The sequence below is a fragment of the Gadus chalcogrammus genome, chromosome 16, assembly GCF_026213295.1.
Source record: "Gadus chalcogrammus isolate NIFS_2021 chromosome 16, NIFS_Gcha_1.0, whole genome shotgun sequence".
In the NCBI taxonomy this organism is placed as follows: domain Eukaryota; kingdom Metazoa; phylum Chordata; class Actinopteri; order Gadiformes; family Gadidae; genus Gadus; species Gadus chalcogrammus.
In genome coordinates, this window is record NC_079427.1 from 25,700,451 (window position 1) to 25,712,072 (window position 11,622).

The 11,622-nt window shown below is 44.2% G+C and overlaps 2 protein-coding genes across 2 annotated transcripts; one reads left to right on the forward strand and one right to left on the reverse strand.

Annotated features, from left to right (window-relative positions):
* Nucleotides 1–1,990: 1,990 nt before the first annotated feature.
* si:ch1073-280e3.1 (complement factor B) lies at nucleotides 1,991–11,202 on the reverse strand. The gene is made up of 17 exons (XM_056611552.1): nucleotides 11,022–11,202; nucleotides 10,141–10,238; nucleotides 9,668–9,815; nucleotides 9,397–9,582; nucleotides 8,224–8,403; nucleotides 7,883–8,127; nucleotides 7,615–7,756; nucleotides 7,372–7,506; nucleotides 7,142–7,228; nucleotides 6,926–7,063; nucleotides 6,444–6,683; nucleotides 5,679–5,829; nucleotides 5,194–5,267; nucleotides 4,866–4,957; nucleotides 4,520–4,661; nucleotides 4,370–4,419; nucleotides 1,991–4,157 (listed from the first exon to the last, which is right to left on the reverse strand). Exons 1-17 carry the CDS (start codon nucleotides 11,071–11,073, stop codon nucleotides 3,996–3,998), a joined length of 2,322 nt encoding a protein of 773 aa, XP_056467527.1. The 5' UTR covers nucleotides 11,074–11,202; the 3' UTR covers nucleotides 1,991–3,995.
* Nucleotides 2,807–3,462, forward strand: LOC130406146 (TRPM8 channel-associated factor homolog). The gene is made up of 2 exons (XM_056611553.1): nucleotides 2,807–2,894; nucleotides 3,090–3,462. The coding sequence occupies exons 1-2, from the start codon at nucleotides 2,865–2,867 to the stop codon at nucleotides 3,330–3,332; spliced, it is 273 nt and encodes a 90-aa protein (XP_056467528.1). The 5' UTR covers nucleotides 2,807–2,864; the 3' UTR covers nucleotides 3,333–3,462.
* Nucleotides 11,203–11,622: the final 420 nt, after the last annotated feature.

Here is an 11,622-nt window from a genome sequence, read left to right on the forward strand (position 1 = left end):
CATGACATTATGATTCATTAAGACTGGGTCTGACGACTCTGGTACTTCCACTACAAGTAAAGACTCGTAGTGGGGGATATCTCAGCCATGGTTGAGAAGAATTGGGGGAGAAGAATTTCTTCAAAGGAACTTTGGCCTTGACTCTCTGAAGTCCATGAACCGGGACATGGAAGAGAAAGGGATTGTACTCCGGGAGCTGAGCTGCCGGACTGCCGCCTAGCTCCCTGCGCCGGAACTTCCGGACTGCCGCCGCTTCCGTCCTGGCTGCGGCCGAAGCTTTTGCGGCAGTCCGGCAGCTCCAGCGGTGTACTCCGGGAGCTGAACTGCCGTGGAAGCTTTCCGGCTGCTCCGGCGGGTGTCCTCTGGGAGCTGAAAAGTCCGGCCGGGGTAGCTCGGCGGCAGTCTGGAAGCTCAGTTCCGGAAGTACATCCCTTTCTCCTCCATGTCTCCTCCTTCGGATTTCCGCTGAAGCTTCGGCAGCAGTCCGGCGGAGAAAGGGATTGTTCTCCCGGAGCTGCTCGTCCGCTGGTAAAGAAAATCTTAGCTATGCTCTGATTGGAGGGGAGTAGGGAAGTGGGAGGTAATATTCAAATGTGCCCCCTTCCTACGTAGGAGGGGGCTCCCAAACGGACTCGCTCGTTTGGTAACTTTAGGCTGGGGTACTTTCAGAAATGCATATCTCACTCAAAAAATCATGTACAGACTTTTTTCCCAAACATGAGACCGTAACACCCCAAATCCCAGGAAAAGTGTTTTTTTCATCAACGCCATTTTGTTTTCAAGACTCGATAGATAGATTGACGAACACAGAGATTGTGACAACCGTCAGCAACACGCAAGCTCTGTGTTCGCCAATCTTAAAAACAAAATGGCGTCGATTGGTGATCTACTGATGGTATTGTGTGTATAAAATGTCCTTTTTAATAAACAATCTGTACACTTACAAAGTTCTCAATGCCTTGTTTTATATGTTAAGACCCTTATTATACTACCAAAGAAGTGTCGGGCTACTTTTAGCCTTTTCAATGGTTTAAACACACAACACTGCCCCCATTGTTCCAAGTTTATAGTGTTTTGATAGAATCGGCTAAAAACAGCCAACTGAAGAAAGCGTCTATCTGCGAATGTTTCAACACGTTATCATACAAAACATATCCCAAATCCATTTTACACCGGAATTACCCTTTAAGTGCAGTCATTTGTACTTCTTTTGGTGATAACATACCATGTAGTTTGTTTAATACTGTCTCGATAGCCGGGCAAACAGACCGTTCTGCATCAGTAGCAGCCTTCTTTGTTGTTGTTCAAGGCTCCTCTACAGTGTACCTCTGAATCGTCATCCTATATAACGAACCTCATATTAGATAGAACGGTTGTGATTAGTCAGTCTATCTCGTACCAGGCACAAATCTTTTTGTATGGGAGGCAAGCCAGACCTTATCTGCGGAGAAAACATGAGCTTGCATGATTTGTCAGGTTCCCAGGCGCAGCCCAGAAGGGTTAACCTTCTCGGACACTTGTAGGGTAAGGGTCATTAGGGTCACCGTTTTAATTTTTTACTTAAATTGCTTGTTTATTGATTTATTTGTTTATTTATTTATTCATTTTGTATGTGTAATGCACCTTCAGTTGGCACTCCCAATTTCGTTGTATAGGTGACTGTACAATGACAATAAAGTCTATCTTATCTTATTAAGTTCAAATACTTTTTTTCAGTTTTTCAGATAAAACTGAAATAGAGAAAACTTTTTTCAGATAAAAGTTCACAATTTTATCAAAATAAATAACGCTTCCAAGACAGGGCCCTCTAGGGGTATGGAGCTAATCAAGGTCAGGTAAAACATGCAACCCATGGTAATCTTTTTCTCGTGCATGATATCTTATTCAGACCCATGGTGCTCTGGCAGCACTTCTCTTTATCCAAGTGTATCGGACCTTTACATGGGTCCGAGATGGAAACCCTCTTGGACAGCAACTTAAGCGGGTTGTCATAGTATTGATCGCTGATAAATGCACAGCACACATAGAGCGGGACTTATAGTGCCCACACCTAGCATCCATTACAAGGATGCGTCAAGGTATGTTCAAAGGGAGGACCCACTCCCTTTGTAGATATAAAAGGCTCATTCTACGGTATTGAAAACTATTCTGATATGAATGGGGTTATACACTAAATTAACACATATTGTGGTGAGCAGCACGGAAAGATGAGACGGGAGCCAAGGTTTAAGGAAGTATGCAGTTCCGCGCCCCATGCACCGCATGACTATGGACTGCCTTAATTATCCACCTATCTTATGCATAGAAAATGGCGCACCAAACAAACAAACATGACATTCACAATAACGGTGGCGACAACAATGCACATAACACTACAACGGAACACACAATTACGCACCAACAACTCCAAACCATTATGCCCACTTAACCCAACAACTACAAGGTAACCCAGGGGGTCCCCGAAAGGGTCCAAACCCCAAGGATAGTTAAACCCCAAGAATCCCTTGCGCATCCAAACGGCGTCCACACTTGTGGTCGCTACAATATTAAATTGCAAGTCCATATCCGACCCCGCACTTTTTGGAATTGTGAAAAATTCACAACTCCAAAAAGCCATTAACACCGAAAACAAAGAATACCAGTCAGGATGAAACAATTCTAGAAAATAACTGACAGGATGCAGGGCACTGCAGCTGTAATGGACGTTCAACACAGCCTTCAATGGCAAACTATTACGTATACATTGTAACGTTAAAGATGCTCTGTTGCATACCTTGCAGGCACATCCAAATTTGAAGCCTGCATCTCGGTTGTCTCGCCAAGAAGAGTACGTCAAGGGAGGTAGAAACCTTGGGAGCTGGACTATGTGGGTGGCCTTGGAAACATACCTACAGGTGAGATGAGGACTCATGCTCATGATTTTGATTAGTTTTATATTCATCTCATAGCCATCTCCACCCTTCAATCCATACATTTTAGTACTCAGCAATAACAGATCGCTGGCTTCACCGGGCATCCAAATTAGGACTCACTGGCCCCTACATATGGTCTACCCTCCATCTATATGTCACTTGCTCTCACTACCTCAGCTCCAGGAGGCGTTCGGCTGGGCAGCCTTTAAGAAAGTGTTCGCCGCCTACCACGACATGAGCGACGTGGCCGGGGACAACAAGGGCAAGATGAACCTGTACACCAAGACCTTCTCCCTGGCCGTGGAGCACAACATGTGTGCCTTCTTCAAGGCCTGGGGCTGGCCCATAGAGGCCGCCACTGAGGAGGAGCTGTCCAAGCTACCTCCGTGGACCAACCATCCCATGGCTCGCTATCAGTGAACCTTCCTATTGCTTCTGAAGAAGAGACCATCCGTCAAGGATGGAAAGCTTTGTTGTGAGACTCAAAGGCTTCTATTCTTTTCCTTTTTAATTGATATTGCACCAGTGGCGGTCGGTTAGATGGCCCTATATATACTGTATTGACACAGATTTAACAAGCTAAGCTTTAGAAATGATTATCAAAACAGTTTTTTAAAGGGATGGGTGTTATGTAATAAAGTGTTTGATTTCTCAGTAGAAAAATACTAAATGTATGATTTGTATTTGTTCATGTATTTAATCATATGGATTTTGCGTATTACTTTTTTTCTTTCTTTGTTTTTGAACCAATCAGTTAATTTCACTCAGCCTTTTGTGAAACAGAACACAATTCAATTTAAATTCCTTCACCAAATGCGCTCCCCTAAATAGTACAGTAGTAGAGTTTTTATTTTAATAAGAAAATAAGAAAACAAAAGCAAAGGTATGCACATACAGAATACGTATCCATCGTCTCGAAGACATATTGGATATTAATGAGTTACTGTGACGGGGAGCGGTTTTGCACATTACACCCAAATGGAAAGAAAAGTAGGGCAGCAGGGTTATCTGTTCTTCATACATGCTGAAGCAACAAGGCTGATGGCTGCTGGCATAGGGCCACAGGCCAGAGAACGACAGCCCTCAGTCTCCCAGAGGCAGGAACTCTAGCTCCTGGCCCAGGTGCTGCTTTAACCACGGCACAATGGTGAAAAGGCTGATGTGGAAGTCACGCGCATCGGCAGCAGGACGCCCACGACCGTTGCCAGAACACCGGTCTACGGTACCCCAACTCAATACCCCCACCTAGTGGTCAGAAAGAGTTGTATATAATAGGCATTCATCAAACAGGTGTAATAATATAGTAGGGGTGAAAAGAGGTGTATCTGAATTATGGCACTTGCATGCCTACGGACCGTGAATAACTTCATGAGATACACCTGCTTTCAGCTATTTTATTAGGCCTATGTGGTAAAGGGCCATAGTTAATCACCATAATATTGTGTTTCCTCACTCACCTGAAAGTAGCGCTCCCTTTTCTTCAAGAAGAGTGAACCACCGGAATCGCCTAGAATTGTGAAGTAGATTTTGAGAGCGTTGTATTAACTGATATTCATATCGTGCTGGTGACGATCAGTAAACAGATCCCTTGCCTGTCGGGAACTTACCTTTGCAGCTGACAGGGCCCTTCCAGGTTCCGGACCTGGATGGGCCTCCAGTACAGAGGAACCGCTCGGGTACTAGCTCATCCAATGTCACGTTGTGGGCGTCTTTCAGTTCCCAGGCAGCTTTGGACACGCATGCTTGCCTCTGCAGGGAGGCTGGAGCTAGTCAATTAATTGTCTTACACCGTGATAAGACTTACATCTAAATAAAACATACATGGGGATTGCCCACATAAATAGTACAATGGCAAGTACTTTTATGGAATCTTTCAAAGTGATAAACAGCAATGACCACTGAGAGTGAGTTGTTAAGTTGGGCCAGAGATTCATCAGGGGGACACCCACTCACCTGCTCTCCAAGATGAATCAGGGTTTCCACACGTTTCGAGGTTCGGTCGATGAAGGATGCGTTAGTTTCACTGCCTGGTAGTAATTCCTTTCCTGCACACACACACACACACACACACACACACACACACACACACACACACACACACACACACACACACACACACACACACACACACATACATAAACACAAGCGCACACAGACTGTAAAGCACACAGACTGGATCATTGAAAGGCGCTATATAAATCAAATATATATACACACAGAAGTATGTGTCAGTAGCAATGTGTTGTAGGTTCAGGTTGAAAGGTCAGTGCTCATCTCCTACTGTGCTGCTGGCATGTGGATTTGACTCGCTTCATGGCTCGGTCGGCGGCCGTAGTACACGGCAGGCAGACGGGTCTGTGGGGCCACAAACCTTTGCGTCAGCGCACTCGTAGGGTTATCCATCTGATGGCACCTTAGGGCCGATCCCCAGCCCTCTAACTACAACACACTCTGTTTCCACTTCTGTGGCTGGGTATGGTTACAGGCTTCATTGAACCAGAGGAGATTGAGATTAAAATGTTGTTTTCCAGAGCGACCAGTGTACATCATCGTTAACAAACAACACAAAAGAGGGCTCTCATCCACAAGCAACAGCAGCATGGCAGCAGCATGGTCTGAGCATACACCTATGAATCTGTTTATGTGAACGATTATTCTGCATTTACAAACACTGTCCGGTTCCAAGTTTGCATCATTGCTGCTCATCTGCGTCTCCGCGGACAACCCATCGGGAATTGAAGGTGAACCCCTTAAGACCGTCTTTACCTGGCCTCTGACAGAAGGGGGACGCTGGTGTTCAGCTGCACCAGAGCCACGTCAAAGTCGTAGAACTCTGACACATTTCTGTGCTTGAGGCCTTTGACGTTGAAATCTGGGTGGATGAAAATCTGACCATCCATCGTTTGCTGTTGACCACCTGCGAGGGGAAGTATGAGGTGAGTCAATTGATATGATACGTTTTTCAAGTATCAGGGAATGGATGCCCCTTATTCACCATTGTTTAAGGGGTGATAATCTGCTTTTTCGACTTTTCCCATTGCTTTAGTTATATGATGAATCTATACTTTTTATTTATTTTTCTACTACAAAAATCTAAGTCCGAGCTAGGGGGAGTATTCGCGCCCATCAAGAGTGCCCCTCAATAAGTGTGTGAAACAAGCAGAAGCCTGTTTCATGGTCAAAGTGAAAATCACAAGAGTGTGGGCGTGCTGACCAATCACAGCAGACTTGGCTACTTGGAGGGGGGCCTTAAAGCGACATGATACAAAACTGGGGCCTTTTTGCCTATTTCCTATTCATATTCTAGTAGTACCCCCCTGAAAAAGCATGATATGGGATGAAATCGCATTTCAGAGTGTAACTTTTCTCGTAGGCTAGTTGATGATTTAAGTTAAACAGGAAATGACCCCAGGAAACTGTTGTTGCTCAAGTGTGCCGAAACAGAGTTGGATAGATGAATGATATAACTTTAATTGTCCTTTGAGCAAATGCATGAGTTAAAAGGTGGACCAGGAATGAACCAACACTTACCGTGAGTGACTTCTATCTTTTGCCTCCGTACCGCTACACTGTGCCGGGCGAAGCAGTGGGCCGCGGTCAGGATCCAGTTTGGGCTCACAACGGATCCGTAGCATTTTTCCTCTCTGCTCAGATCGGATGCAAGGATTTTAAGAGCGACGTGCCATGGCCTGGTGTATTGCCCGTATACTTTGGGATCATCGCTGTCAAGCTCTTCCTGTGCCACCCCACACTTGGTCGTCGTCTTGATTTCTAGATGCAAATCCATTGGCAATGACTCTTATGGTAGGCTACTTAAGAATACCGTACCGAAATTGAACCGGATCAACACTGTCTGATGGAATCACCGGATGAATGGAGGTTAAAAAGTGTCCACTTATCCACTATATATTGTGCAATATTATGAACTATTTACAAAATAAATAAATATATATATAAAATATGTATTTGACAAAATATTGAGGCCGCAAATACAAATAAAAGAAGCACATTACTGATCATCTGGTTAAAGGCTTCTCCCAGACACTGGAGGTCTTCCAGAATGAAGATATGTTCCTCGTTCTGCTTGTGTGAGGCGATGTCATTCAGCTTTTTTTTGTTAATCCCCTTTCCGACACCAAACACGTACACGTCTGAGGACGAGTATGACGTTAGTCTAAAGTGGCGATCAGTCAGTATTCGAGTTTAAAGACGATAGTGTGATTGCATACCGAGCAGTTCCTCCAAGGTGTGGCCGCCAAAATGGGATCGTATTTTGGCAAGGGCAATCTGGGGTTCGGGACCAGTGTTGGAATTACCTAGGGAGAGATAGGGACCCTCATGTTACCATTTTACAGCACAATACATTCCGTCAGACAATGAGTTGGCCATCAATAAAAGTCAATAAAAAACTAATTGAAGGGAAAAGATTTAACTTAATTTAGCAAAATAAAACCATTACCATCTGTTATTATGAGAATAACATTCTGTGTCTCCATAAAATGATTATCCTCTCGGCCTAACTTCAGTAAAGCCATCATCTCATCTACTCTATGCAGTCCTGCAAAGAGATTGGTCCCTATTTTGTCCCCGTGATCTGCAGATGAAAAAAAGAAAGAATTCACGAACATGAACCAGTGGTGCATGCAGCAATTGACAACGTCCGGACACAATACAATCCCACATTGCGTTAGGGCTGTCCTACCTTTGGGGTCAAACTTCTCTATTTCCTCAATGACTAGTTGAGCATTGGCACTTATGAAGGTATCTATGATGGTCACAATGTCTATAGCCTCGCTGGCGTAAGAAACCACATGGATCTTCATCTGGACATCAAAGCTGTCCAGCTACAGGGGAGGAGTAGAGAAATATTGGTGATTATATTTTGGTTGTTTTTGGTGCAATGCGTTGTGAGTCCAATGTAGGTTTCCCTGCCCTCTAAAGGGGTGATATTGAGCTGTGAGTGTACAGACCTTCCTGATGAGACTGATAGCAGACTGTCTGACTTTGTCGAAGTCTTCGACCAGGCTGCCGGATGTGTCCAGTAAGATGTAGATGTTCAACCGACTGTGATCCTCAACGATAATCATTCGCCCGTAGCCCTCTTGAAGGACGCTTTGTGGGGGGGGGATCTCTGGTGGAAGAGCTTCAATAACCCCTGACAGGGAGCCGATCATTAAGGCTGCCACGGTACTGGGGCTGTCGAAGCCATTGTAGGCTGCATAGAAGTTTTATATGATAAACAACATTGATAAAACCAACAAGAGTTCTCACCACCATCATCATCATCATCTGGGAGGTCTCTCGCCCTTACCCTGGCATCGTGGGGCTGAGCCGGTCCACTCCCTGCTAAAGAGACAGACACGCTGGCTCGAACCCAGCAGGTCCAGACCTGCCTGGCAACGATAGGTCAGTGTGTCCCCCACCTGGAACCGTGACCCTGACCTCAAGGCCCCCGCTGGGACGCCTGGGTCGTTGCAGGCATCAACTACATCTAAATAAACCAAACGCAAATAAAAAACTAATTTGTTTTGGTGTTGACATTTGGACATGGCTTTTAAAATAAATCTAAAAAAGGATTACAGATTATTAATATTAACCCACTTGCTCCATTAAAAGGTTTAGAGAAAAGGGGTGTAGTTGGATCATGCATGTACGTGAAAAGCTGATTCTCTGTGTAGTGCTATTGTAACGCTTGAAAAACGTATTTCTTACGGTCAACTCGGGTCGATATATACTAATATACAGACAAATACACCTGATTAATCGCTTGAATTTAAGTACTATCATAGCCTTTTTTTACCGTGAGGTACCAGACACATTCATACCAGAGGCCACTGAACACACAGTATGTTGTTTGTGTGCTGGAATGAAGTGTTGTGAGGCTGTTTGTAGTATTTGGTTCAATTCTCTTAAATTCTTAAATTCTGTTAAATAAATAAATAAAATCCCTGAATCAAATGCTCTGACATAAAGTGGAAAATAAAACTGTATATCTGGCAGTCACAGGCCTGACCAATCATTTAATTTGGCCCGAATGAAATGATTGGATGGCCTACCTGTCTGTCTACCTACATCCCCAGCTGTACACTCATTGCACATGACCAGAGTCTTCCATAAGGCCATGCAGACATGATGGTAAAGCGAGCAAACTAGTCAACGTGCTTTGGGGGAAGGGCCTGAAGGGAGGGCTGAGATTCTTTGTGTTCATTCTTTCTGATCAATTTTAAAACCTAGCTTCCCCGACTGGTTTCTCAGAATTGCCTACCCTAGCATCTATCATTTATTTTTATGCTGTATCCCAGAGATACACATTCTAGGTTCAGATGGCAAAAATCATCCCTATACACATTGAAAGCATCTGGATTTTGCAAATTGATTCAACTCATAGGTGAAATCCTGGCTTAGTCAAGGCAAGGAGCAAAATGTGGAGGGAATTCTGAATAAAACATTCACAAATTCAGTTTCTATGTTCAGCCATCCTGACCATTGTTGTCACAAATAGGGCTGGTTCCGGTCCACTCCAGAGAGACGGTGCAGGTCCTGCTTGCTGAGCCAGAGAGGGTCAACCCTCCAAGGCAGGAAAAGTTCTGCATAGTCCCTGGACGGAACCACTGGTCCCTCGGCCAGAAGTCCCCATTATCCAGCTGGAGCTGGCCGGGACACACTCTCTCTGGAAGAGGAAGAGTGGGAGAGAGAGTGAGTGACACGTTAAAACCCATACCAAAGGCATCTTCCTTCAGAAATCAGAGATTTACCTTTGCATGTTGCCCGTGTCACTAGTCTGCCATTCGCTGATGTCATGGTTGACCAATCCCCCTCATCATCACATAGCCTATGGCTAACAGGGAAAGGGTCGTATCCGTGGGCACAGTGATAGGTCAGCACACTCCCATACAACCCTCCCTAAAATGGGAACAGTCATAATTCGTTACACTACCTTGCTACAATCCAATTATTACGTATTTGCAAAAGGATGATGAATTGTATTTGATGTTGATCCACATTTCCCATATACATCAAATTGATATATAATTTTATATCACAATTTCTTAATACTATACATTATGTACTATTTAGAATTATTGTTAATTATAAACCTAAAAGATTTTCTTGCAATGAAAACCTTCTTATGTAGCTTCATTGTAGATAACATCTCTTCATTTTAGAAATCGACGCAGCAGATTGTGTTAACCGTTATCGTCTAAATCACTTGTAAGCGGGCATCTACCTGTGAGTAGGACACATGGCCCCCTCTGATGGTCTCTTCAGTGGAGCATAGAGGATCGCTGTCTTCATAGTCCCCGTAGTCCACCTCCTGCATGCACACTACACACAAGCACACGCACGCACATACAAGCAAACAAACACACAGGCACACGCACGCACACACACACACACACACACACACACACACACACACACACACACACACACACACACACACACACACACACACACACACACACAGGGTAAGTAAAACCAAACTAAAATAAAGGCAAAAATGACAGTACATCATCTGATTACAAGAGACAAGGAGATTGAGACCACTGCTAGCACAGAGAACTCAGGTCATGCCCTCGATATTTTCCTTTGTTATGCCTTCAAAACGTATATTATGTTGCCGTTCCCACATCAAGTAGCCCACTATCACCTCAGGTTTCCATACCATCAATTCAAACAAAGCCCATTGAAACAATGATAGATTTCAAAATTACAAAATTACACAACTCTAAGAAGGACAACTTGGCTGATGAAGGGAGCTACTGGTTTCCTCTTCCCGGACTCATATGCCATCTGCCACCTGCTCAAGCATACAACTGTAGGTCGCAATTGAACAATGTATTAATTTATAATCATAATTGTTGTACATATTGATTGTTGCTGATAAATAGATAGAGGTCCACCTCAGCTTATCACCTATAAATAATGAAGCCAACTGACAAAAGGTTTAATATCAGCTGGAAAACATTTTTGGTGTGGTGTCACTTAGGGGCACAGGAGCCGGACGGATGGCGATGTGGGGCACAAAATATAAATAAACAAGGTATGGAAACAGAGGTATATTGGTCTCTGCATCAAAGTGACACAGAGATATACACTCCTACTCACCCTCTGGGATGGACAGGAGCAGGAGGACGCTCCACAGTGGCCCCGTCAACATGGCTACGCTCTGGTGTGTTCAGTAGGAGAGAGCCCTGTTACTGTCCTGAGCCAGATGCCTGCTGCACTATTTCACCACTATGTTACCCCGACGCAGGGAGGTTGAGCAACTCAGGAAATCAAAGTGACACACTCTGCCCTTTCAGTTATGATTTCTCCTTACTTTTATCCATTTCTGAGAATATTTAAAACGATCACTTCCTAAAATGATAAGTTCTGGATTCCTGCCATGTTGATACACTCAACCCTTTTGTTTATGTTTCACACTTTCATGTGTTTATAAAATAGAGGCCAATTTTTTTTATGCTTTCAGTACCATCAGAATACACCAATTATTTGTATTGTTGACTTTACTGTGTAGAAGTGGATTTGTTTGGTTTGGAAGGTTCTTAGTGCGGAAAAGCAACTCTTACTGAGTCTGAAGTTGTATGCATGGCTATGTATGTGTGTGTGTGTGTGTGTAATGGGGGGGGGGGATAAATGGCATTGGTTACTATGATATGGGTATGGGTAATAGCCCTGGGCCTCTCTCCCCCTCCCCCTTGCCTCT

Bases quoted from the DNA above. Each gene is read 5' to 3' on its own strand.
- si:ch1073-280e3.1 (XM_056611552.1), bottom strand. From the start codon at position 11,073: ATGTTGACGGGGCCACTGTGGAGCGTCCTCCTGCTCCTGTCCATCCCA. The intron at 5,268-5,678 runs GTAAAGACGGTC...GTGGCCCCACAG, and splicing joins CCCCTTCTGTCAGAGGCCAG to ACCCGTCTGCCTGCCGTGTA. The intron at 4,958-5,193 runs GTAGGAGATGAG...GTGTGTGTGCAG, and splicing joins ATCCACATGCCAGCAGCACA to GAAAGGAATTACTACCAGGC.
- LOC130406146 (XM_056611553.1), top strand. From the start codon at position 2,865: ATGTGGGTGGCCTTGGAAACATACCTACAG. The intron at 2,895-3,089 runs GTGAGATGAGGA...TCACTACCTCAG, and splicing joins CCTTGGAAACATACCTACAG to CTCCAGGAGGCGTTCGGCTG.